At 56.3% G+C, this 23,779-nt stretch overlaps 16 protein-coding genes across 23 annotated transcripts; 8 read left to right on the top strand and 8 right to left on the bottom strand.

The window, feature by feature from the left end:
- Nucleotides 1-13: 13 nt before the first annotated feature.
- KVP17_001872 (uncharacterized protein) lies at nt 14-1,181 on the bottom strand (the record flags this gene model as incomplete). Of its 2 annotated transcripts, XM_068517659.1 has the most annotated exons (3): nt 14-668; nt 697-1,091; nt 1,119-1,181. In XM_068517659.1, 3 exons carry the CDS (start codon nt 1,179-1,181, stop codon nt 14-16), a joined length of 1,113 nt encoding a protein of 370 aa, XP_068375220.1. The 2 variants fall into 2 exon arrangements, with proteins under 2 accessions (XP_068375220.1, XP_068375219.1); XM_068517658.1 differs by lacking the exon at nt 1,119-1,181 and having other exon boundaries at nt 14-706.
- An 81-nt stretch (nt 1,182-1,262) lies between these two features.
- On the top strand, nt 1,263-1,961 carry KVP17_001856 (uncharacterized protein; the record flags this gene model as incomplete). The annotated part of the gene is made up of 1 exon (XM_068517633.1): nt 1,263-1,961. One exon carries the CDS (start codon nt 1,263-1,265, stop codon nt 1,959-1,961), a length of 699 nt encoding a protein of 232 aa, XP_068375195.1.
- An 83-nt stretch (nt 1,962-2,044) lies between these two features.
- Nucleotides 2,045-2,872, bottom strand: KVP17_001857 (uncharacterized protein; the record flags this gene model as incomplete). The annotated part of the gene is made up of 1 exon (XM_068517634.1): nt 2,045-2,872. One exon carries the CDS (start codon nt 2,870-2,872, stop codon nt 2,045-2,047), a length of 828 nt encoding a protein of 275 aa, XP_068375196.1.
- Nucleotides 2,873-3,197: 325 nt separating this feature from the next.
- On the top strand, nt 3,198-3,788 carry KVP17_001845 (uncharacterized protein; the record flags this gene model as incomplete). 2 transcript variants are annotated; one of them, XM_068517615.1, is made up of 1 exon in its annotated part: nt 3,198-3,788. In XM_068517615.1, one exon carries the CDS (start codon nt 3,198-3,200, stop codon nt 3,786-3,788), a length of 591 nt encoding a protein of 196 aa, XP_068375178.1. The 2 variants fall into 2 exon arrangements, with proteins under 2 accessions (XP_068375178.1, XP_068375177.1); XM_068517614.1 differs by having other exon boundaries at nt 3,282-3,788.
- A 51-nt stretch (nt 3,789-3,839) lies between these two features.
- Nucleotides 3,840-5,231, bottom strand: KVP17_001844 (uncharacterized protein; the record flags this gene model as incomplete). Its single annotated transcript, XM_068517613.1, has 1 exon — nt 3,840-5,231. The coding sequence occupies one exon, from the start codon at nt 5,229-5,231 to the stop codon at nt 3,840-3,842; it is 1,392 nt and encodes a 463-aa protein (XP_068375176.1).
- Nucleotides 5,232-5,398: 167 nt separating this feature from the next.
- Nucleotides 5,399-6,257, top strand: KVP17_005239 (uncharacterized protein; the record flags this gene model as incomplete). The annotated part of the gene is made up of 2 exons (XM_068515045.1): nt 5,399-6,166; nt 6,195-6,257. 2 exons carry the CDS (start codon nt 5,399-5,401, stop codon nt 6,255-6,257), a joined length of 831 nt encoding a protein of 276 aa, XP_068375224.1.
- Nucleotides 6,258-6,495: 238 nt separating this feature from the next.
- On the bottom strand, nt 6,496-10,308 carry KVP17_001846 (uncharacterized protein; the record flags this gene model as incomplete). Its single annotated transcript, XM_068517616.1, has 1 exon — nt 6,496-10,308. One exon carries the CDS (start codon nt 10,306-10,308, stop codon nt 6,496-6,498), a length of 3,813 nt encoding a protein of 1,270 aa, XP_068375179.1.
- Nucleotides 10,309-10,419: 111 nt separating this feature from the next.
- Nucleotides 10,420-11,543, bottom strand: KVP17_001874 (uncharacterized protein; the record flags this gene model as incomplete). Of its 2 annotated transcripts, XM_068517663.1 has the most annotated exons (4): nt 10,420-10,919; nt 10,949-11,100; nt 11,129-11,376; nt 11,406-11,543. In XM_068517663.1, the coding sequence occupies 4 exons, from the start codon at nt 11,541-11,543 to the stop codon at nt 10,420-10,422; spliced, it is 1,038 nt and encodes a 345-aa protein (XP_068375222.1). The 2 variants fall into 2 exon arrangements, with proteins under 2 accessions (XP_068375222.1, XP_068375223.1); XM_068517664.1 differs by lacking the exons at nt 10,949-11,100; nt 11,129-11,376; nt 11,406-11,543 and having other exon boundaries at nt 10,420-10,881.
- Nucleotides 11,544-11,554: 11 nt separating this feature from the next.
- KVP17_001866 (uncharacterized protein) lies at nt 11,555-12,655 on the top strand (the record flags this gene model as incomplete). Of its 2 annotated transcripts, none has more annotated exons than XM_068517652.1 (1): nt 11,555-12,655. In XM_068517652.1, one exon carries the CDS (start codon nt 11,555-11,557, stop codon nt 12,653-12,655), a length of 1,101 nt encoding a protein of 366 aa, XP_068375213.1. The 2 variants fall into 2 exon arrangements, with proteins under 2 accessions (XP_068375213.1, XP_068375212.1); XM_068517651.1 differs by having other exon boundaries at nt 11,900-12,655.
- A 142-nt stretch (nt 12,656-12,797) lies between these two features.
- On the top strand, nt 12,798-14,186 carry KVP17_001849 (uncharacterized protein; the record flags this gene model as incomplete). The annotated part of the gene is made up of 1 exon (XM_068517621.1): nt 12,798-14,186. One exon carries the CDS (start codon nt 12,798-12,800, stop codon nt 14,184-14,186), a length of 1,389 nt encoding a protein of 462 aa, XP_068375184.1.
- A 184-nt stretch (nt 14,187-14,370) lies between these two features.
- On the top strand, nt 14,371-15,611 carry KVP17_001839 (uncharacterized protein; the record flags this gene model as incomplete). Of its 2 annotated transcripts, XM_068517605.1 has the most annotated exons (3): nt 14,371-15,036; nt 15,091-15,217; nt 15,244-15,611. In XM_068517605.1, 3 exons carry the CDS (start codon nt 14,371-14,373, stop codon nt 15,609-15,611), a joined length of 1,161 nt encoding a protein of 386 aa, XP_068375171.1. The 2 variants fall into 2 exon arrangements, with proteins under 2 accessions (XP_068375171.1, XP_068375170.1); XM_068517604.1 differs by lacking the exons at nt 15,091-15,217; nt 15,244-15,611 and having other exon boundaries at nt 14,371-15,063.
- Nucleotides 15,612-15,818: 207 nt separating this feature from the next.
- On the top strand, nt 15,819-16,961 carry KVP17_001873 (uncharacterized protein; the record flags this gene model as incomplete). Its single annotated transcript, XM_068517660.1, has 1 exon — nt 15,819-16,961. One exon carries the CDS (start codon nt 15,819-15,821, stop codon nt 16,959-16,961), a length of 1,143 nt encoding a protein of 380 aa, XP_068375221.1.
- A 232-nt stretch (nt 16,962-17,193) lies between these two features.
- Nucleotides 17,194-17,532, top strand: KVP17_001870 (uncharacterized protein; the record flags this gene model as incomplete). Its single annotated transcript, XM_068517656.1, has 1 exon — nt 17,194-17,532. One exon carries the CDS (start codon nt 17,194-17,196, stop codon nt 17,530-17,532), a length of 339 nt encoding a protein of 112 aa, XP_068375217.1.
- Nucleotides 17,533-17,535: 3 nt separating this feature from the next.
- KVP17_001837 (uncharacterized protein) lies at nt 17,536-19,044 on the bottom strand (the record flags this gene model as incomplete). The annotated part of the gene is made up of 1 exon (XM_068517600.1): nt 17,536-19,044. The coding sequence occupies one exon, from the start codon at nt 19,042-19,044 to the stop codon at nt 17,536-17,538; it is 1,509 nt and encodes a 502-aa protein (XP_068375166.1).
- A 71-nt stretch (nt 19,045-19,115) lies between these two features.
- KVP17_001843 (uncharacterized protein) lies at nt 19,116-20,246 on the bottom strand (the record flags this gene model as incomplete). Its single annotated transcript, XM_068517609.1, has 1 exon — nt 19,116-20,246. The coding sequence occupies one exon, from the start codon at nt 20,244-20,246 to the stop codon at nt 19,116-19,118; it is 1,131 nt and encodes a 376-aa protein (XP_068375175.1).
- Nucleotides 20,247-20,501: 255 nt separating this feature from the next.
- On the bottom strand, nt 20,502-23,779 carry KVP17_001838 (uncharacterized protein; the record flags this gene model as incomplete). Of its 3 annotated transcripts, XM_068517601.1 has the most annotated exons (3): nt 20,502-21,134; nt 21,163-22,418; nt 22,447-23,779. In XM_068517601.1, 3 exons carry the CDS (start codon nt 23,777-23,779, stop codon nt 20,502-20,504), a joined length of 3,222 nt encoding a protein of 1,073 aa, XP_068375167.1. The 3 variants fall into 3 exon arrangements, with proteins under 3 accessions (XP_068375167.1, XP_068375169.1, XP_068375168.1); XM_068517603.1 differs by lacking the exon at nt 22,447-23,779 and having other exon boundaries at nt 21,163-22,368; XM_068517602.1 differs by lacking the exon at nt 20,502-21,134 and having other exon boundaries at nt 22,403-23,779.

Genomic DNA, 23,779 nt, shown 5'->3' with positions numbered 1-23,779 from the left:
CGTTTATCACATGTTAGGCAAAGTCATTCAACTCGCTCATATCGTCTAAATCTTCCAAGGTGAATGGGTTGGGACGACAAGAAGGTGTAGTGGAGTCCTCGTCCTTGCCGTCCAGTTCAGCTGAATCTCGTGAGTCGAGAATAGCTGTGGTCAGCACTCCGAAACCTGTAGCGACACTGCCGAGAACATACCACAATGGGAAGCCATGAGCCTCCATTAGAATGGAGTCAATAAAGATACTCAGAGGCAGGCAGAGGCTCGTCCCGACAGCCATCATCGTGGGACTCAAGCTGTTGGCGGCTATAGCCCAAGCCCAGTTGCTGGAGGCACATAGAAACACTCCCTCGCCCAGTAACAGCAGCAGAATCGACAACGACGGCACCTGAAACCGCTCAACACCGGTTAAATGGGCCAGGCCGATGATTGGTATGAACAGCACAGAGGTGACGACGCCTGCACACCCCACCAGAATGAGCTCAGATACATCCTCTGCGTGCATCACCTTCAGGAATATCACGGACACGGAGTAGCTGGTCGCAGCCAGCAGGCCCAGCACGAAGCCCAGCACCGTGTCGGTCTCGACTGAGTACTCGCTATGCGACTGGGACCGAGGATGGGCCAGGCCGACGAGGGCCAGACCACCAAAAGTAATTATCAGCACGATCAGCCTTTGTGTGGACCAATCGCCATCCTCACCTAAATGCATGCTGCCCAATAGGCACAAAACAGAGCGAGAGGAAAAACAGCATGAGAATATTAGTGCTGGCCACCACCTCAGAGGTTGGCACGGTTAAAAACTTCAGAGAAGCATTGTACAGGGTCTGGTCAATCACAAAGAAGCAGGCAAAGGGCACCGCGACTCGCGAAGAGGCGCGGAGTGTCTGACGCAGCGACTCTCCTTGATGTGACATCTTCCAAACGGGGAAAAGTACAGGTGTGCATGAGAGGCACAGCATCGACACGCATAGCGGCTTGGGGTAGTGAGTTAGCACTGCCTGCAGATAGAAGCCCGCCAAGGTCCACGTCAGGATGACGAAGGCGATGGCCGCTCCGCCGACGAAGGACTTCTCATCTGACCGGGTACGGATGCACTAATCAGATACGGGCGACAGACTCACCTGAACACAGTACTTCCAGCTGTTGGAGACGCGGTGCCAGCTAGCCTCACAACAACCTATCATCAGAGATAATCGTTCAATAATCTTCAAGAGTTGTGTGCACACCGCACAGATTGTAGAATCGAACAGATTTACCCTGCGCGGATGATGGAGGAAACTTGCAAAAGCGGCGCATGTGCGTCTTTTCTCACGTCGTCGCCTGACAACTTTCTGACAAAGTTTGACTTCGCCGCTATTGACGCTCTGGACCCGAGTCTCGACAGCGAAAGTACTCTTGCCTACGACCGCGAGATCCCCATGGAGATCCGCCTGCAGGACGACGACGCCCACGGCCCACAGGACGTGGGCTCTCTGGAGGCCGTCCGAGTTAAGATACTGGTAAATGCTGGTTCCATGGTCAGAATGGAGATTTCCAGCGAGTCAGATTTATTTTTCCACTACTCACACATCATCGACTGCAAGCTTTTCTCAGACATGCAGGGAACTCAGAAGCTGATGATAGACTTCGCCGACTACCCATCGGTGCTTATGAAGATGTTGAACAGCTGCTTGCGTGACCCGAGTGCCTTCGTCGCTGTGTTTCTAATGCTTCGCGACGGAACAGGAAGGTTGGACTTCATCCAAAACCTAGAGTACAAGTTCGTGGAACTGCTCAGTGTCGACCTCGTCCAGAGCTGCGACGAGACGGTACGCAAGGCTCTCTCCTACCGGTATAACGCTCTGAAGAGCAAGATGGCGCTTATGCAGGCTAGACTGTTAGAGATCAACGCCATCGTCAAGACGCGGAACCCGGCTCTGTTGACACAGCTTCACCAGGCCAGTCTTCGCAGGTGTCGATCTTGAGATCTCCAAAGAGGAACGAATCATTGAAGGGATGTGCTACAATGTGATTAGAAAGATATTGGTATCTCCGATTTCATACTTCATTAACTGTAATTGTAAATGACAAAGAAGGCGAAAACCAACGCCATGAGCAGCATCGGCAATGAATACACCGGAAGCAGTACCATCAGCACGAATATGCATGCTGCGAACGCGTTGTCAGTCTTGAGAAGCCGATGAATCGGTACCTGGCTGAGTGTGACTTTCCGGAAGAAGTGAGAAGACAGCGTGGCTATAGGCGACACAGCCAGATGACTCCAATCGGGGTATCCCAAATACGACGTGTACGCCAGCCACAGCAGTGCGCCGATCCAGTGAAGTCGGACACCCAACAATGGGTGCCGAAAGGACTCGACAACCTCGCGAGCCACCAGACGCGACGAGGAGCCCATGTTTGTCTTTTGGATGTGGGGACAGCCAAGGATGGTGCCTGGTTCAAGCGGCATGAAGTTCAACGTGAGCATAGCGCTCAACGGTATTGGTATCGTGACGCCGCGATCTACATGAAGAGTCAGAGAACGTCGAGGAACCCCCCAGAAATCGTTGCATGGCGGTCGGAGGGCCATAACAATCTTCCGAAGACTGAAACGTCGGAGGGGCAGCTTCACAGTGGGCAGCAATGTGTTTTGGACACGGTTGCCAAAGACAACTGATACACTCCGGTGACAGGCACATGTGGGGCCCTTAGCCCAAATTGCAATAGACGGGTCAGGAACGGAACCAAGAAGAGCGCTTAGGCGTCCAAGTGTAGTTTTGCGCCGACACCAGGACTTGGGAGTTGGACACTTCTGGGTTATTTTTTTGTAGGCCTGGCACGTTGGGCACTTATCCTCGTGCGACGTTGCCACGCAGAAGGGGCAAAACGGCACCATGAAGAAGCAGGGTTTGACGTTACGCTGAACAGCGCGAGAGTTTTGGGGAATCAACGTTGATGGGCGGTCTGAAACAAAAGATAACTTCGGCAGCGGCGGTGGTTCGTGCGTCGCTGGCAACAGCATTGCTGCAAACAACGCGCCGCCGATGTTTCTTCCAGAAACCTGGAGTGTCATGAAATGTATGCATTTAAGGATTCCTTATAGGAGCATAGTTTTTGGGCATTTAACGCTGTGATGTGCTCTGATGCGTATTTTTTCAAACACCACGTAGGTTTCTCTACGAATCTTTTCTTGAAAATTGTATGAAATCATAAATTCCACAATGCCTTGCTGTCGATCAAGATCCGACTACAGCCTCTGTTGCGGCTGCTGCTCTCTGCGCTCAGGCCTACTGGTCTTCTTCATCATGAACATTCTGGCGGGTCTCAGCCTTATCCCAGTTCGAGTTACAGGCAGTGCATACGCGACTCCCTCGTGGATTCTGGTGGCGCTCAGTGTGGCCTTCGGCGTCTTCGGCCTCTGGGCCCTAGCATCCCGCAAAGCTCGTGCCATGGGACTCTGTCGTGTGCTCTTCAAAGTTTACATCGGAGTGTCAATCCTAGCCGACTTGGCATCGGTCGCCCTACAGCTTTGGCTCATCATCGACCTCGACCGTTTTCGCACTCTCCTCGATGAGAATCATCTGTTCTTTGAGGACCAACTCCCCGAGACGGAGCTGGGGCTCCGCGGAGTACTCATCGGCGTGCTTCTCGTCTACATCGCGCTGCGATCAATATTTTACCTAGTTTCTCACATTATTCTAGGCGCTATGAAGTCTATCTCAGAGGTTTACAAAGTTGGAGGCAGCGGCCGAGAGCGGCTGAATGCAACCGCTCTGGAGCAACGCAAGAACCAGGCCGTTACCAATGTGTAAAGCTTCGACACCTCCATGTTTGTATGAAATTACCTTCTAAGTCTATTCGTTTCAAATGTACTGCTTTAAACCAAAGTAACGAGTGAGCCACTGTCGAACTGCTGTGAGGTCGAAGTCCGTGAGGCACTCGAAATCCAGGAAGGTGCAGCTGTCCTCTCCAGCGCACTTGTGAATCAGCTGGTCCGAGATAGTGAAAGGCCTGGAGTCCTTCACGTAGCATTCAGGGCACAGACTTTTCGGGGGGAACCGGAGGTCCTTGCTGATTAGAAGCAAGTTCTTGCCATGAGCGATATCCTCAATTGCTGTGCGGTAGGTCACGATGTTATGAAACCTCCAGAGCCAGAGTGCAAGACCCCATTCCTTTGTCCAGTGAAACCCCGCTGGGAACGTCTTCCCCGAGGCAAGCCATTCCCGGCGCTGCGCATCGCCGGCGTCGAAAGCAGCCCGAAAATGCTTTCTGCATTCATCGCAAACGAAGAACTCGTCAACGAAATCGCGGATGTTTTGAGTGAGTACTTCTGCGCGGATAGGGTGGGTTTGGAGGGCGTTGTTGACAGCGATCGAGTGCAGCAGCATCCATAGGCCGCAGGCGTCGGTCTGGCACGATAGAAGGGCATTCTTACGGTAGTCGACGCCTGGTAGGTGCATCAGGTCGTACTTGATATCTTTGGTGATCTTCTGTCGCTTGAGAATCTCGGCCGCCAACTTCATCAAGCTGCCTTTCAGCGCGGCGTCAGGCGACACGAATGCGAGTTCCTCAATCATTGTCTTGGCGGTCATAGCACGCTCATGGGTGAACGTCTCGTCTATCACCCACTCCAGAAATATAGCCTGAAGTTGTCGAATACCGTCATGAAGGCGAACCTTCGGGTTGAACGAGAGAGCGCTCTTGAGCCACCGATCATTGGTCTTGAAGGCTCTGTAGGTGCTGGGGTCATCAGGGGAACCGATATGATTTTGGCACGAGGCCAACTGCTGTGGGATGAGAGCGTGCTGTCGTAGAGTAGCAACGAGATCCTCCAGCGTAGGAGGCAGTGCCCCCTCCACGGTCCACTGATTGAAGTGTGGCCTTCCCGGCTGGGCGTTACTGTTGTGTACAATCATCATAGTGGGAAATCCGTTTACCTGGAAGAACTGGGCCACATCTATGCGGTCAGATCCGAAGGAACATTCGATGGTGGTGAATTTCAGGTACTGCAAGCACCGAGCCTGGTTGGCAATCTCCACCAAAGTTGGAATGTACCTCAGACAGTGAGGGCACCAATTGGTGTAAAAGAAGACCACGGCTGTCTGTTGGGGCCGCAGGTCTGCAAGCATCAACTTGAAGTCCTTGGCTGACCGGGCCTGGAAGATGGCGTCACTCTGGGAAAGCATGGCGTCGTGGTCCACAGCGCACCCCAGGGCCAGAGCAACAAGGCCGATCAACAGACGAAGACACCGCATGGAATTGATTTATTCCTAGAGATATCGACACCGATAAAAACACCGCAACTGTGATCTGGCTCAGGTCGCGGATAAGCCGCATGATGCAGGGAGTCGCTTCTGCATGCCAGAGGCAGCCGTGCGATACATCTCATCAGCACTGCAGTCAATGTGACTAAATAAAGCAAATGCGAGATCTGCGATGTGCTCTGAGCACCACCTTCCACGCTGTTGATGGCAACTCAGCTCTATCGCTCTCTCCGGCTACGATGCACCTCCTTCTCACAGAGCGCACATTGTTGAACGTCGTAGGTTACATTTCCTCCCAGGAGGCCTTTCCAATTGGAGCTAGCAGCCTCCAGGAGCTAGAGAACTGGGCGAAACATGAGGGGTACAGCGATGGTCTGCAGACTGTCTCAGACCGGTCCCGCTTCCTGGTGAACCTTCTGGCCTCACTGCTCATGCACCGACTGAAGACAAAGAAAGCTGCTATCTCGGACCTCCCTCTGACTGAGCTTGCCCTGGACCAACGTTACAACCTAGCGGGGATCGCAGAGGCCTTGCAACTGCCGACGGAAACCGGGGCGGATGAGCTGCTCCGTGCCGTGGAATCCCGGCGGACATCACAAGGAGGGCGGCCGCTGCTGCTGACCACCAAAGATGTGGCGCTGGCGGGCCGCCACTGGAAGACCGTGAGATTCGTGGCGAAGAGACTGAACGACTACTACGCGAAGCTACAACAGGGCCTTTTTGAGCGCTTTGACGTGACACTTGAAGCCTTCCTCTACTCCTCTCGACTGGGAGAACCTGGGAAGGTGGATGATATTTTGCAGAATGCCGCGTCTGCTTGGCGAGTGCGGCCGTACCCGGCTCTGGGACCGCATTGCATCTTTTCAGCCGACACATCTCTCCTTGAGCGGCGTCGAACGAAACCGGTACAGAGTCCGTTGAAGAAGGTACGCATTCCTCCTGTCCCAGATAGAGGCGGCCGCACTCTGGACCTCGACAAACGCGACGTTCAGTATGACATTCGAAAGGCTAACATGAACATGAAGGGCATTCGTGTCGAAGGGCGAGGTCGAGGTCGTGGAGACAGAGGTGGAGGAGACAGAGGGGGTGTCAGAGGACGTGGAGAAAGGGGTGGAGGCGGCAGAGGAGGAGGCTACAGAGGAGAAGGCTACAGAGGAGAAAAGAATGGAGGCGGCGCAGGAGAAAGAAGTGGCGGCACAGGAGAAAGAAGGGGTGGCCGCAGAGGAGAAAATCGCCGAGGAGACAATCGCCGAGGTCAAGCCGGTGGCAGAGGGGGTGACGCCTCTGGCGCGTGGAGACGTGCTGCTTGAGCCTCCTGTGCTGCTTGAGCCTCCTTTCCTGTGGAGATGGTTAAATCGCACCTGTAAACCTTGTTTGGCTCGATAAATCTATCGTTATGAGGGTACCAAGCCACCTCGCCACCTAAATCCATGTGCCATAGGTCCACCACGCAGTGCACCAGCCTGGAAGGGGGCAAGTCGTCTGGGTAGGCAGCGCCAGCGATCTCCTCTGCGGTCCACGGAAGGAAAGAGCCGTGCAGCCCGCTTCCCGCGCAGTCGACCCTTACCTTGACCGCGTCCCCAGTCTGCACCTCAAACCACTGTAGGCACTCCACTCCCCCAGCCTCTGCGGGTCGCGGCTGCAGGCGCACCTCAGCGCCGTCGGGGCAACGAACCCAAGTGCCCTCCACAGCACCCCAGCGGCGGTCTGCGTAGGTCTCGCAGGGGCCTAGTCCGCGGTATGTCACCTTGCAGTCGTCACCAGCAGGTAGCGAGAGTTGTAGCCCCAGTCGCGGAATCTTCCATGGCGCGTGTACCGTAGCACTCACACTTAGATGGACTCGCGCGTCCAGGAGGCGGTACACGGTTGTGATGGTTGCCAGCGTCCACCGGCACACGAGAATCTGCCGCACGCGGAAGCCGCCGGCGACAGCTTCCGCGGAATCCAGTACGGTGGACATTTCACGCAGGTGCCGCCACTGACTTTCGTATGACCACGGCCCCTGCGTGGCTCTATCCCGCTGCTTGCAGGCGCCGTATAGGCCGAATAGCAGGCCAGACTGCCGCATTGCCTCGACGGCCCCGAACTCCGAGTTTAGCCCTCCGCGGTCGTTTTCCGTGGGCGCGCGCCAAACGAGCCATTGCACAGGCGCAGCCAGCAGGCTGCGCTCCCTGATCACGAGACGAGTCAATGCTCCGGTCTCCGAGTCGATCACGCAGCGTGCGCTGCCGGCATGCAGCATGAAACTGCCTGCGGAATCCATATGGAAATCCAAGCAGGCGGTGGGCGTCGCACGCCGCACGACCGCCGGGAGCGGCACTCCTACGCGGACGGCCTCCTGGCCGTTGCGGTGCCTGAGAACCCAGGACACGCTGTCCACGCCGGCAGCTGCGGCCTTCGCATACACAGGTACCTGCGTCCCAAAGCTGCTGGCGGGTAGCTGCACAGACACAGTTTGCAGGGGAACCTGGCCCGTGGCCAGGTAAGGTGGTTCACCTGCTGGCTTAGCTGGTTGCACAGGTGTGGCAGTTGAGGCGAATGCCTCGAGGGCCAAGTCGAAATGGTCAGCTAGCTCTCCCCACTCGAAATAGCTGGTCAGGTGACCCATAACGTGGAGCGCCCCGTTGCGAACCTCTAGCACCGAGTTAATGTCAACCGGTGCGTAGGCACGGCGAATCTCCCAGCAGACCGGCTTTAGCCGCCTGTCGGCTGTCAGAAACCCGTTATTCAAGAAGTTCCCGTCATGGGGGCTTTCGTTGAAGCTTCCTCCTCGGGCGAGCAGATCACGTCCCCGCCGCTTTACCATAAGGCCCTGGTCCGCGACATCCCAGATGCACCCACCCTGTGCTAGAGGTTCGGATCGGAAGAATTCAACGTAGCGTCGCAGCTGCCCACTGGAGTTCCCCATCATGTGAGCAAACTCGCAGAGAAACAGCGGACGGGGTTCTGGCTGTCGATAGCGCCAGAACGACGAGAGCCAGCGGCGACCCGTCATCCGACGGCAGTATTTTGCGCACTTCTGGACTGGAGGATACATCCACGAACACACGTCCGAGCAAGTATCGGGGCTGTCGCAGGACTCGTAGTGAACCGGTCTCGAGTCAGTTGCGCGTGACCACGTGTAGAGGTCGTTGAATGTCGGCCCCCCTCCTGCCTCGTTGCCCAGCGACCACATGACTACGCAGGTGCGGCCGGCGTCTCGGTGGAGCATCCGGCGGAACCGACTGTGAATGAGAGCTCTGTAAGAGTGATCATGACCCATTCGAGACACCGGCAGGGATGGGGAGCGGATACAGAGAAAACTCAGCAGGCGCCAATTGGAGAGCGGCGCGTCTCCATGGCTCTCGCAATTCGCCTCGTCGATGACGAGGAACCCCATCGCGTCGCATGCGTCGTAAAACGCGGCGGCTTTCGGCATGTGGGCAGTCCGAATCTGTGTCTTACCTCCAATGTGGCCTACGGTATTGACATTCAGCGCCTTGAGCAGCCGTAGATCCCTCTTCATCAGGCTGTCTGAATAAATCTTTCCGAGATACGGATCAGAGTCATGCAGGTTCACGCCTCGGAAGAAGATGGGCCTCCCGTTGAGCCGAACTTGGCTCTCCGATATTGACACTTCCCGAAACCCAACTCTGCACGACTTCACTTGCTTTCTCGAGCCGTCGCAGAGAAGGACAAGCACAGTATACAGTTGAGGAGTGGCTGGTGTCCAGTAAACCGCGTCCTCAACCCGAATAGTCAAATTGACGGTCTTCTTGCTGCCCATCTGACTGGCTGGCGACGGGAGCGACTCCAAAGACATCTCTATACTCTCTAGAGTGTCCTGAGTCGCGTTTGTAGCCCCCGGTTGCAGCAGACGCACCTGCACGAGACCAGTCGTTCCCGAGGGACACTCCACGTGGACGGTCAGCTCTGCGGGGCCCCGTGTCTCCGAGGAGAACGTTCGGGTGCTGGTTGACACCCGGTGCAGCCCTAATAGCGGCCGCCTGAAGAGAAACACAGGCCTGATTATTCCTGCCGTCCACCACTGGTCCTGGTCCTCTATGTAGGACGTGCAGCTGAACCGTGGGATGACGACCACTAGACGGTTACGACCGGAAACAAGGGTATCCGATACACTGAACGCTGCAGGAAGCGAGTAGTCTGTAGACACGCCTACGAACTCCTGGTTGAGCCACACCGCCATCCACGGGCCAGCCCCCTCAAAGACCAGTAGCGTCTCCTCACCTGGCAGGTCGGAGGCCGCCTTGAACTCGCAGGTCCACACTCCAGTGGGGTTCCACCATTCGCGACCCTTTCCTGCGGCCGAAGGTCGCATGACCGTATAGGGAGGCCCGGGTCGACGGAAGGGGTAGCGTATATTAGTATAGAGGGGATGAAGCTCCATATCGGAGATCTCGCAGGCTACGTTGGGCTGGCACAGCCCCTCGAGAGTGCAGGGAACACCGCATGGCGTTCCGTCCACGAGGAGGAAGTCCTTCGGCAGCCGCGGGTTCGGGAAGAGCTGCCGAGTCCAGGTTTCGTGTAAGTACTGTCGTCCCCCCAACGAGTCAGGCAGGAGAGGCGCCTCCTCGGAGTCGAAGAACGTTGCGAAGTCGGCCTCAATTCGGTTTATGGCGACAATAGCTGGGCGGGAATAGATTGGCGTGAAGTAGCACCAACGAATGGCATAAAAAGCGGTGACGACGATGGAGGAAGAAAATCCTAAGCAATAGCACCATGGACTCCTAATACTCCTGATTGCGGTGAGTCTATCATCAACGACGTACAACGATGTCACCCCCACCGTCAAGGAGGCAACGAAGCCGAGTAGCACTAGTTTACGCAGTGCCTTGGCCCACCATGACGAAGCCAATGCCGTCCAGAAAATGCGCTTCATCCATGGGTGGATTCCTTGATAGCCGCGTAAGTTCGTGAATGGACGTCGGCACCGCCTGAGGAACTCAAGGGCGTCCCAGACAATCAAAGCGCCCAGGGGCCCCAACGGGTACCAAAACCCAAGAACAAGCGCCAGAACACCAAGCGCCCATCCTGCCGCCACCACCAGCGCGACCTGCAGCGACAGCATAACTAAGGCGGGAAAATCGCAGCTGAAGTTATCCGAACGCCGCCATGGAGGTGCGTACAAGAGATCACTCCAGCTGATCATATTTCAGATTTGCAGACATTGATCAACGCATCAATTTTTGGACTTCACAACACCCAAGTCCAGCAGCGATTGCGCGTGAGCGACTAATGCTGTGTCGGGGTCGCGGTATTGCACGCCCAACAGCTCAGACGTCTTGCTTCCGTCGATGTTGAGCCGCACACCGCTAATTCTCACTCCGGTCGCAGCCCTTGAGTCCCAGAGAGACATGATTTTCAGCATACAGTGGGGAGCAACCCGCGTGGGCGGCTTGAAGCCTCGGTCTCCGAAATTGGCTTGCAGAACTCGGGACCAGTGAACGTAGCCAGTACCAAGAGATGCGCTCGACACCACCACGAATCTACCCAGTGCGGGAGTTTTGTAGAAGGATAGCATGTCGGGGTGTTCGTAGTCGAGCAGGCGAACGTGGGCCTCGGCGACGTCGCGCACGTCCGCTCGCGGCAGATGGAAGTCAGGAACCATAGGTATTGCGCGCTGCAGCAGCTCTCTGATCATCACGGATGACTCACAATTTCCCTGGGAAACGTCGAGCACTGCGTTCGGGTCTATAGAAGACACCTACGAGGTCCTACGGTAAAGCCTGGATTCACAACGAGCAGCCGCAGACCGCGCTTTTCGGCTATGGCCCAGGCTTCTCTCTCGCCGAGTACCTTGGCTTTGTCGTAGCTGAGTGCCTCATCAGCATCCGCCCACATATCTGCGGTGAACTCGGTGCTGCGTGACTGGTGGCTGCGAAACCTACACTGACTTTGGGTGGCCTCCGCATATCGCAGCGATCGAACTGGTCACAATGACTCGCTTCACCGCTGCGTCGGCAGCGGCGTTTAGGACGTTGCGGGTGCCATCCACCGCCGGAGTCACCACTTGGTCGTCCGGCAGGCCGATTTTGAAGACGCTGGCCACGTGAAATACGACGTCCACGCCCTTGCACGCGGCTGGCCAGTCCTCGGGCAGTAGGAGGTCCGCTCTTACGAGCTCGAGGTTGAAGCTCTGTGTGCACAGGGCCCCGGATGTCTCACGTTTGGCAGGTCGTGCAGAAACTTTGCCTTAGACAGATCTCTGACAGTTCCTCGAACAGAGTGGCCTTCCGCCAACAGCATACGGATGATATGGGAGCCGATGAATCCGCCAGCTCCTGTTACTAGAGCGAATACCATTAAATGCGTTTATGATTTTTGCGAAGGACCTGACAGAAGCGCCTCTTATCCTTCAAATCGCCTTACTGCTCCCGCAGAAACCGGAGACGGAAGTGGTGAGACTTAACGAGCCACTACTACCTCCCAGTGACTGGCTTCGCGAAATGGTTAGCTTTCCAAGTCTGGCCCCATCAGCTTCCAAGTTCGATACTTGCGAGTTCGGAACACCGAAGATTTACGTCTGCTTTGAATGTGGCAATACTCAGAACGCTCGTCTCGGGGCAATGGCCGAACTCGCCCAGGCTGGACGTGTAGTGCCTTGTCCCACATGCCCAGCGAAAACAAGAATCCCCAAGCCCAGCGACACGAGAATAGGGATGGACATGATAAGAAAATCTGCCGTCAAGCTGAAGCGTTCTCTCTTTTCGAGGCTTTGGGAGCTCCTCGGCGGCAGATGCCAAAGGCGCGTCTTAAGGAGGTACAACAAGCAGGGGACAGAGGTCGCTCTATTCCCAGTTCCGCCGTACAACATTCTCTGTCCAACAGTCCGCCTGCCGCTAAAGAAGGATGTCTCCACTTGGGAGGTCATGCAGGCGTTTCGACCACCTTGCCCATACTTTTGGAATGCCACCACTGGCTACGTGGATGTGGACTCGGGAAATATGGTCCCGGTACCCGTGTGTAACGTGTGGACTACAGACCTTTTGTTGTGCAACGACTTCATAATGAGGTGTCCCCACGTCGTGACAGGGAACCAGAGCAGTGCGTTGCGACTGCTAGCCGCCGAGTCCATGGAGAGCGTCGTGTGCGCTCAGCAAACCACGAAACTCCACCTGGCCTCCCTGCTGTGGAAGGCGAGCCCACTGTCGCCATGTTCATGGGGGCTCCTCGTCATCCATTTTCTTGTGTGGGCCATAGCCGCCTTTGCGGCTCACCAAACTCGGAAGCGCGTACTGGGAAAATATTCGTGCGACCAAATAGTGTACGTTGACTCGAGGATATCGAACGTCATCAACGCAGTTACCCTTGTCATCGGGTTATTGGTCGCGTTTGAAGACGATCCTTTCAACCTGGTGCTGCTCTTGAGCGCTGGGATGACATCTGTTTCAGCGGGATTGCTGTTCACGATTTGACTCTGAATGTTAACTGTACATACTTATGAAAAAATGCATCTCGAAGATACATTCAGCAAACGTAGGCGGATAGTTGTGTAAACTCTCGAGACTACAGTATCTATAATATCGCAAAATTGCCCAAACTCGTATCTCCGAAAACATGGCTCCTTCCATTGACGAGTTCTTAGCTAAAACCCAGAACATACATTGGAATGACACCTCCTGGGTAGATGGAACGTCGCCCGCAGAGCCCTTTCTGGGCTTTTCGGCAGCGTCGCACTCGTTCTCGTTCCCACTCCCAGTGAGGGCCTCCTCATTGGATGAGCTTATCGTGGTAGACAAGAAAACCGACGGCCTGGCAAAGGTGCAGCCGCACCCCTACTCCCGGTGCATGGCGGTCCTTCTGATGCCGTCCAAGGGTCGAGCAATTGGAAAGCTGATAGGTCGCAAGGGAGCTGCGATCGCGTCGCTTGAGAAAGTCATCGAAGGCACCATAAAGATCTCTCGCTGCGACTTCCTGTACCCTGGTACCGAGGACCGTATCATCTGCATTTTCACCCGAAACTTGGCAAAGCTGGTTCACGCTTTCTCGCACGCAGTGCAGACCGTGCTAGAGTCCAAGATCGAATCAGACAAGTCCGATGTAGGGGACCCGCAGGGGACCCGCCTCTCGGTGCGGTTCCTGATCCCTGACTGCCTCGCCAGCGCTATCATCGGCCACCGGGGAGAGCGCGTGACTGCAATTCAGGAGGCCTACCATGTGACCATCAAGATATCTAACAGACCAGTGGATGCCACTGACACGGGCGTCTCCAACGGCCTTCGTCTGGTGACGCTGCAGACCAACTGCAGCGACTGCGGGAACCTGGTGGAAGTAGGCGCCAACTTTCTCATTCTGTCACAGAATATCCGGGACTTCGAACACAGTTTCGTGTCTACGCTTTACGACATCGGATATCCCTCTATGGCTGCTGCCGTTGGGGACGAGATTTTCCAGAAGCCGCAGCCCGAGAAGCCGACTGCTCCGCTGCAACTCATGGTCGATAAGTTGCTACTCGGCAACTCAACTACTGAAGACAGCAGCCGCCACAACAACCATTTCGGATCGACACCTCAGAAAGTGGCCTTGATCCGGTCTATCGGGGCAGATTCCTCCTCTCAGCCGTCACCACCAGCGGGGATTCCGGAGCACTCCCTCTTGCACAGCATAACTATGCCATCGCCAGGCCCTTTTGGCTCCTGCCAGACATTTCCCCTTCGGGGATTTCTGGACGACAACATGACCATGCTGCAATCAGTGGAGATCCTAGTTTTGATCCCCGCCAGTAGGGTCGGACGTATCATGGGCCTCAGTGGCCAGATCATAGAGAAGCTATCGCAGGTCACAAACACGACAATCCGTGTCTCTCGGGAGGAGTGGGAAGGTAAGCGGCACGCGAAGGTCTGCGGCGGGCTCAGGCAAGTCATAGCCGCGCTGATCTGCATCACCTGTCTCATCCATGACCTGCCGCTGCCACTGGAGGTCGACAGCGCCTCTCCGGATGAGTGACCTTACGTAGGACATAACAGAACTTTGCGTTCAAACACACCACATGTGCAATTCATAGCCATCGTATCATTTCTTGACCTCGTCTCCCTTGGGCGGCATTGGCTCATCAGCGAAGAAATGAAATATCACGTGGTGTGTTTCCTGCGCCACTGCTGTGCAAATCCACATAACCGTTAGGAATTGCATGACTGAAATGCCGAGTGGTTGTAATGCCGATAACTCCGAATCCAAGAGGCGTCTTGTAGTAAAGGACAAAGTTAGAAAGACCAAAAAGTCCAAGCTAGATGCCGAGGAGGCGCGAGGTCTCGTCCTAGCGTACTTAAGGTCGCAGAACCGGCCTTACAACGCGCAGAATATATCAGACAACCTCAGAGGGGCGATGCCAAAGGCGGCTGTACAGGCAGCAGCAGACGAGCTTGTGGTCCAAGGGGCCCTGCAGGGGAAGACGTATGGGAAGTTTCGAGTGTATATGGCCGCACAACCGGAGGTCACGCCAGAGACTCCTAGAGACTTCGAAGCTCTGGCGGAGAGAGTGAGGGAACTCCGACTTGAGCTGAAGCAGGTCCACCAGCAGTTGACCGAGGCCACCACCACCCCTACAGACGAGGAGCTTGCTGCAGACATCGGTCGGATATCGGCGCGGCTGGAGACGGCCGACAGACACCTGGTACCGACCCCCTGCCTGGAGGCGGCTGAGATCAAGGCGCTCCAATCCGACCACGCAGCCCTGCACAAGCTGTGGAGCCAGCGGAAGCGGCAGTGCCTGGATCTGCTCAGCGAGATCGGTGCCGAGATGTCGCAGGCGTGCCTCATTGAGGAGATTGGTCTGGAGACCGACGAGGATTGGAGCGTGAGCCTACAGAAGAACGTGCTGTGAATTCATTTGATTATGACTCTAACACAGGTTGTTTCTGAGGAGCCTTGGAGCGACGTGTCATCGACAAACGAGATCTCTGACGGTGACTCTAAGCGGCAACAGTTGGCCGAGGAGAGACGAGACCGCCGACGGCAGCGGATGCGGGGTCATTTTCGTGGGTCCTCGACACAAGTTACACAGAACCCTTGAAGGGATACCACATAGTTTTCGCCAGCCATAAGAAGTGCAGTCAGGACACTGAGTTGACCCATATTATAAAGAAGCTTGGAGGTCAAGTGGCTGAAAAGATTAGCCGAAGCATCGAGATTCGGTTTTGCGTGGCTACTCAGCGTCAGGTACGTAGCAAACTTCCCCGTGTGGTGTTGGCGAGGCGCCTGGGGCTACGATTTGTCACTCCGGAGGTGGTCAAGGACAGCTTAGGTGACGCCACTGACATCGACGAGTGGATTCAAGAGAATCGGCTGGAAGAAGACGACTCCGACCAAGGCGACTCCGAAAGCAGTGCTGAGTTGAGCGAGCCGTCCGACAGGCCAATCCGTGAGTTCTGACGGATGAATGACGTAGCGCCGCCAAAGCGAGTCCGGGTGGAGACTCCTCAAACGTTCGGTGGATGCGTAGGGGATACACGTGCGTCTTTGGACCGAATGCGGAAGCAACGCCCCAGCCTCAAGGCTCAGACGGCCATTCTCGAGCGAATAGTGGTTTGCTTAGAACGAATGGCTGAGAATTTCGAGTGATTGCTGTTTCGGTGCACCATGCGGCCCCATTCCTGCATCGATGCCGAGCTCTCCGTACGGAAACTCCGTCGGGAGACGGAGGCGTTCGTGAGCACACTGAAGTCGTTGACGGATGAAATTCAGCGTGCTCGCATCCTGCAGGCGATCTGGAGTGACTGTGCACAGAAAGAGGGCATTGATGCTGACGAGGTCTGCCACCGCTACGGATTCATTCCCAGGCCGCCACGATCGTTTTGCCGGGTGCAGACCGCTTCCGTCGTGCTGCCAATTCCTGGCACACCGGAATCCAGGGCTGATATCCGAGAGCACGATTCTCTGTCCACTGTGGAGCCTCCTTCACAGTTTCCTAGGGCGCCCATGGGAGAGCCACCTTCGGTGCCAGTGCCCCCATCAATGGAGCCCCCTTCAGTGACACCATCAATGGAGCCCCCTTCAGTGCCCCCATCAATGGAGCCCCCTTCAGTGCCCCCATCAATGGAGCCCCATTCAGTGCCCCCATCAACAGAGCCCTCTGTGGTGCCCCAATCAACAGAGCTCCCCCCATCAACGGAGCCCTCTGTGGTGGGTTTAGCGAAACCCCCTTCAGAACCCCCCCATTCAGAGTCTGCGGAGACCAAAGTGAAGTGTAACGCTCCCATAGGAGCTGTTCTTGACAGTCTGCATAATCTGCAGATGGCCTGTGCCGCAGCCGCAGTCGGACGAAGCAACTGCTCTCTTGGTACCAGTTGCCATGAGGTAAATGCTATTCACCCCCAAAAGCATATTGCCAGGTATACTGTGGGCGAATTCAAGAGGCAGACATCAACTCCCTTCTACAAGGCTATGGCTGCGTGCTTCCCCAACCTGGATGCTCGAAAGAACGTAGTATGCCGATCCCCCGTACGCCTACCACCTCCCAAGGCGAAGGACATGCCAGCCAGACATGTGTCCGGCAATTCTGACGAGGAGTTCTGGACTCAAGTATTACGCCTACCACCTCCCAAGGCGAAGGACATGCCAGCCAGAAATGTGTCGGGCAATTCGGACCAGGATTTCTGGAGTCAAGTCTTCCGGACCTCTGGGGAGTGGAAAACGCTGACACTAGCGTCGCCGATGCCCGCCCTCCCGACTCCGACCATTGAAGCGTTGCAAACAGTTGACTCGGAGGACGCAACGCACTGACTATCTTGGTCTAGCCACATACCTCGGCTCGGACAAGAGAACGCTCCGACTCATCACCCATGTCATACATGGCTTTCAGCATTCCACATGAGAGGATAGTCTGTGGTGTCTCATGCTTTAGCTCACGTCACACGGATCACAGGAGCACAAGCCTGCAGTGAGCCAGTAAAACAGGCGCATATCTGACGATAACGCTGGATACCGCGGAAACGCCTTGCGACGGTACTCATACATGCCAGTTTCTCGATACGAAGCCGACCTGTATGGTCACCGATCGGACACGAAACCGACCTGTATGGCTCGTAACCCGCTCATGCGCCTCCCTCGCACACGACTAGCGGACGTGCGCCGCATTCAAGAGCAAACAGCAGCCAGATACCTTACAACGCTCGTACGCCCGACAACGACAAGAAGGTCGAGCTCTAGCTTGGAGAAAGCCCGGCAGGCCGAATTCACGGCGAAGGTTAAAGCCTACAATGAAGCCATGCACAAGCCGCCTCCAGGCGTGTTCCTGGTGGTCAATCAAAGCGACGTGACATCTGCCTTGCGGTCCGCTGCTTCCGGTTTGTGAATATTAGTTGATCATCTGTATCTTTTTCCAAGCCTTGTCGACGCAGTGGAAGGCTGCGGCCGCTTTGGGGTGGGGGTTCTTGTCAGGGTGCACCTGTTTGATACAAGTTCGGTAGCAGATTTTGGCTTGCTGGAGGGAGCCGAGCATCTGGCCGGCTGATTTAGGTCGGTCCACTCCGAAAATTTCCCAGGGGTCATCGTTCTTACTCAGGATGCGAAGGACGGCAAAAGCCTGATCTTCCGATAGATCTGCGGAGTCGGCAGCCTCTTGGCGGGCCTTCACCCTGATGGAGGCGTCCGATTCCCCGCGTGGTGCGTCAGGTTTTGGTCGGAAGGAGAAGTACGCGAGCTTCGCCTGGTTCAGCATACGCTGCTGCCGCTTTTGCTGTTCCCGCTGCTTCTGGTTCTCCTCCTGAACGTTTGTCCTCATTCTGGAAAGCGATGGACACATTTGACACCATCCTCGATTCTGAAGAGCGGTCATATTTAGTGTGAAGCGGTGTCCAAAGGTGCAACGAATTTCCACGCGTAGAAATTCTTCCAGCGGTTTCTGTTCCATATAGCGGTAGGACAGAATGCACGCTCGCTTAGCCTTACATACAGTTCTATAAGGTACCAGAAAGGCCTCACATGCGGCGCAAGGCGAGGAGGAACCGTGCAGACGGTGTGGGCAACGAGGGTAGCAGTGACGCGGGCTGTCCGAGTCGGACAGCTCCACGACAGTTCTCTTGCGGGCTGCTTGTGACTTGAGGTCGGGGGGCTTTTCGGGAGGTCCCCCAGCCGATTCAGGCTGTACAGGGGGCTGTACAGGGGGCTGTGGTTGGCTGGTAGGATCTGGCGAGGGGTCCTCTACATGGACTGGGGTGTCACTGGTGTTCCGAGGGTCGCATGAAGGGGCGACTGCGTCCGGCGTAAGCGGATTGCTGGGAGGCGTGTTTGGCTCGTGTGTGTCGGCTACCCAACAGGAGTCGTCTAAAAGTGGAGGGTCAGCGGGGATGAGAGGTTCATCGTCACGAGCAGCCCTCACGGGCGTGTGGAAGTCCAATGTAACTTGGCGTCTCTCCCTTGAGTCAACTTCCTGCTTTGGCAGCTCCTTCAGCAAGCCATTGAGCAGGTCTGCGCCGAATGGTTCCTCGACCGGATCGCTTCCCCGGGCGCGTTTAGAGGCCTTTGCTTTGGCCTCCTTTCGTGCAGGCTTCTTCGGTTTAGACGCGATTAACGGCGAGTCAGTGATACGGGCGCGTTTTGGTTTACTGGCACCGCGTTTGGGAGCAGCTAGCCGTTTTCGGGGGGGCGCTGCCGCCGAGGCAGAGGACTCGGTCACGCGAGCCATAAGTAAGCTCACCACGGCGGCGTGCAGCTCCGTGACGCTGGCGGAAGGGCGAGCCGAGAGCAGCACGGGCAGCTGCGCACACAGCGCCTCCAGAGTCGGGCTAGGCAGCGTAGGCAGCAGATGCAACAGACAGCTCACCGTCGACTCCAAATCGACTTGGTCCACCAACGACGGCAGCATAAATCTTTAATAAACACACATGATCAAAATCTCAGCTGGTCGCCTTCTAGTCTACAACCATGATCAAAGTCTCAGCTGATGGCCTTCTTGTCTACTAGATCCTTCAAACCGCCGTCCACCGCCTTGCCTCCGATGAAATCATCCATCCCACCCTCTCCTTCGTGGGGACTCGCGTTCTCTCCAGTTTTCACGTTGATAATTTCCTCAACAACGGCGGTGCCGTCGACCTTGATTGGCTCCGAGAGCCACTTGACGCGAACCCCGTCCAGGAACTGCACCTCTCTGTAGGAAGCAGGCGTCGCATAATACTTCCCCTTGCCGTTCTGGGTACCGTTCTTCCACTCCCCGTCGTATTTGCGACCGTCGGTCCACGTGATGACGCCGTGGCCATTCATCTTGCCGTTCTTGTACTCGCCCTTGTAGATGCGTCCATCCGCCCATGTGAATGTTGCCTGGCCATGCTGCTGCGAGAGCTCCCACTCCCCGTCGTACTTATTGCCATTTGGCCAGGTGTAGACTCCCTTGCCGGACAGGTCGTTGAGCTTGAACTCGCCCACATACTGCTCGTCGTTCTGGGCTTTCAGAATGCCGTGCCCTTCCTTAGCGTTGTTGGTAAACTGGCCGATATATTCCTGACCATCAGGCAGGATTTCCCAACCGCGGCCGTGACGCTTATCATTCTCGAAGTAACCGTAACTTTTAGATCCGTCTGGGAAGTGGTAAACTCCGTAGCCGTGGGCTTTGCCCTCAACAAAGGCACCCTTGTACATCGCCTCATCAGCGCCGTTCTTAAATTCGCCAACGCCGTGAGGGTAGCCCCTCTCAAACTGTCCCAGATAGTAGCCGCCGTCAGGATATATCATCTTGCCCATGCCGTGCTGCTTGCCGTTGTGCCACTCGCCGACATACTTCAGATCCCTCGGCAGAACGACTTCCTCACATCCCTCAGGCACCGATAGCGTTACCCCGTTGAGGGTGTCCTTAGGAAATTCTTTCTCCAGCTTTGACACTTCCGTTTCCTGCGCCGTGGCCTCCTTTTCCTCCGCAGAGAGAGGTTCTTTGGGAGACTCGACGATCACTTCAGGCGTCGCTTCCGTTTCCTCAGCTTTGTTGACTTTTTCAATCTTGACTTTGTCTGCCTTCTCGATAACTGCAGGAGCGGCAGGCTCCTTAACGTCTGCTTTGCTACCAGTGCAACCCATGTTGTGAATTGACTAATTCGCTGTCATTATTGTGCAGCTGTGGGGTTTCCACAGAGCTTGAAGGTAGATAGGGGTTTACTGAAGGTAGAGCTACCAGATTCCTTGAAGGTAGGTTAATCAGACAGAACGTCGGTAAGGTTGAGTTTACTCATTCCGACACACTCTCAAGTTCTTTCAGAAAATCCTTGGTCACGTTGCAGTCTGGCGTCTCATCTTTCGTCTACACGTTTCTTCTGGTGACTTCCTCCTTAGTCTTTACGTTGTTTGGGTGACGTCGTTGGCGGTCTGCACCACAGCGTCTGGGAGACCACATGACCTCGCAACTTCAATGCCGAAAGATTGAGGGCTGCGACCTTTCTCGAGTTTGTACAAAAATCGGAGCTCGTCAGCGTCTACTGTGGAAGCCATTCTGTAGTTGGAGCACCGACTCCAGGTCTCGCAGAGCTTTGACACCGGATGGAAGTGAGTAGCGAACAGACAGCGACACGAGCTCGAGAGCCGCCGGAGGACGGCTCCGGCCATAGCGGCGCCGTCGCATGTGCTAGTTCCTCGACCGAACTCGTCCAGTACGCACAGCGATCTTGTGCCCGCGCCACGCACCATTTCCAGAGCCTCCTGCAGCTCCACCACGAAGGTGGACTTTCCCTCGAGGATGCTGTCGCGAACGCCAAGTCGAGTATAGATGCGGTCCACCGGCGTTAACGCGAATGACCGAGCAGGCACGAACCCTCCAATTTGTGCCAGTATTACCAGACAGCATGCCTGACGCAACACAGTACTCTTTCCGCCTATGTTCGGGCCTGTGATGATCATAGAGCCTGCGGGCTGCTCATCCACGTTCAACAAGATATCATTCGACACAAAATGTGGAACGGTGGAGCACACTAACTGCATTACATGCGTCCTGGGAACTCACCGGATGCCATGAGTCTCTCGCATCGAAAACCGCTCCGTGACTGGAGGCCGGCACGAACTGAGGCCGACACCACGCGCCCAGCGACGCGTCCGCGGATAGCTTCGCGAGCGACATAAGGCAGTCGACTTGCGCCGCCAGCGCAGTGAAGGCCTCGAAAGCGAGACGGTGCCCGTAGAGGCCCGTAAGAAGCTCTTGGTTGAACGGGTGGAGCGAGTCCACCTGCTCCTGATAGGCAGCTTGCAGCTCGCGAACCAGTTCTTCGATTTCGGATGTGCGGAACCGCAGAGCGTTCCGCGTCTCAGAGGTAAGTGTGACTTCTCGACGCACAGCGTTGGGGATATCGGCACACTCCAACTCGAACCAGAATTTCCGGTGCACGAACTTGGCATTGATCTTCCACTTGGCCTGCGCTTCCACACGGCATTCCTCTAACTGATGGTGCAGTCGGCGGATGCGGGCTGTGGCGGCGTCGAACTCGGCGGAGATTCCAGCGCGTGGGATTAGCGACTCCTTTACGGTGTGTCCAACGCTGCTGCGAGCGCCATCAAGACAGGCAACCTCCACGCGACTGTTGACCCACGAGTCAACATCTCGGAGTTGCTCCACCGCCGCATTATAATCCGCGCCCATGATATGGGATAACGGCGAGTGACGTAAGCACTCCATGGCGTCCGCCACCAGCACGTAGCCGCGTACAAGCCGCTGCGCTTGCGCAGTGAGCTTGTCAGGTAGGCTGGTGTAGTACACCGCCCCCCTACTGGAGCGCAGCGATTGACGCCACAGGGCAGCTGTCACTCGCTCGAGATCCGGCGTCCGACGAAAGACGGCTGTAATGTCACGGACAACAACCAGGTTGTCGACCAGGTAGGCCACGGCGTCCTGTCGGGATTGAATGTCCTTCGCCTGTTGTAGGGGGGCGAGGACCCAACGTCTCAACAACCGACTGCCGAATCTCGTGGCGCATCTGTCCACCAGACCAATAAGGGAGCTCTCCCCAGAGACCTGCAGTTGGTCCAATGCAGCACCAGTTAGATTCAGTACACGGTCCGTCTCCAGGTCTGGGGCCAGGGTCATGAATGTCATAACTTGTTTCTCCAGCAACGCCTCTTTCAAAAATACATAGGCGCCGGTGAGCACTGCGAGGAGGTCCGGGGCTTCCGAGATGAAGCCACCCCAGACGTCAGCATCCGGCCGTAGCTCACGCATGCTCGCCAGGAAAGCCTCAGTCGATGGCCATAGATTAAACGAGTGGACGTCTGCGTTCAAGCGGCGTCCGAGACCCACAGGAGACTACCGGGTTCACGGGATGTCGAGCAAAAGCTTTCGCCAACGAAGGCGTGGCCGTTTTCCTGTCCAGAACGACCTCGACAGGAGCTTTTCTGAATACGTAGTCCAGTACGCACTCCAGCGGATCGCCAGTGGCTACCGACTGAAACGACGCTGTCAGGCTGGCCACGTCCAGCGATAGAAACGTGACGCGGTCTGACACTGTGTACGCGAAGCAAACCAGGCGGGCGGCCGCAGGAATCTGCTCCGCGTGCAACATTACTCCGGGAGAGAGAACCTCGCAGAGTCCTCGCTGCACAGCCTTCTCCTTGGTGGAGGTGGCCTCCTGGCGCTCCCGCAGCTCCTGTGGTCGTTCCAGCTGCTCCACTACGGCGACGCGAAACCCGGCCTCCACGAAATCTCGGGCCTTGGCATTCAGACAGACCTCGGGAAATCCTACGTGAGGTCGTCCGTCTGACCCCATCCACTTGAGGTCGAAGTATTTGTGAGCGATACACGCGTCTTGGTAGAAAATCTCGTAGAACTTCCCGATCTTGAACAGGACGACCTTGTCGAAGTTCGCGGCCTTGATATTCCAGTACTGTACCATCGCCGGCGTGCTGTGCGTCTTCTCGCTTTTGAAATCCGCCGGTATCCGGATGCTCTCCACAGCGAAGGAAGCCTCTGTCGGCGGGTGCCCGGCAGCATCGCGCAGCTGGCGCGGATCCAACCAGCTGGGAAAGGCGAACGATCGATGGTAGCCCGTCCAGGCGTCCAGGTACTCGCGGAAGTACCGTGAGTCGCTGTAGACGGCGGATTTCGCTCGTAGTGTGGCAAGGAATCCGTCGAGTACAGAGGTTTGGTCATGCTCCGCCTCCGATAGGGAGATGGGTGGATGAGAGAACAACCCGCCTGCAGCCGGGTCAAAGGTTAGGCTACTCAGTTGCAGGTCGTCCACAGACCCCGCTGCGGTGTGGGACCCCGCTCCAGATGTCGTGCTGGCTGAGTGTGGTGGCGATTGGCTGCCCATTGAGGCTGTCCAGTCGGAGGCTCCAGACGTGGAGGGGTCTATGTCGGTTCCACTGGGCGTCGACTCGGAGTAGACGGAGTCCGTTCGACTGGGGGACTCGACCTCGTCGTCACTCTCAAACAGCACCCTGATCCTCTTCCGAGCGGGACCACCCTCCTCGAGCAGGCGCTTGCGCCTCTGAGGAGAGACCTCTGCTGCGATGCCTGCATCCTGCATCTTCGCTTTCGAAGTCGGGCTGGTCGACCCCGACTCCGCTCGCTTCTGCGAGGCGAATGCCAGAATGCTGGTCTGCCGCACAGGAGTCGGCTGCTGGCGACTCAT

This window comes from the organism of the source record quoted next (assembly GCF_019968985.1).
Source record: "MAG: Porospora cf. gigantea B chromosome Unknown PgB_NODE_34_length_62418_cov_132.738, whole genome shotgun sequence".
Classification (NCBI taxonomy): Eukaryota; Apicomplexa; class Conoidasida; order Eugregarinorida; family Porosporidae; genus Porospora; species Porospora cf. gigantea B.
Note: the sequence above shows the minus strand (reverse complement) of the source record. Positions and strands in the feature narration are given on the sequence as shown.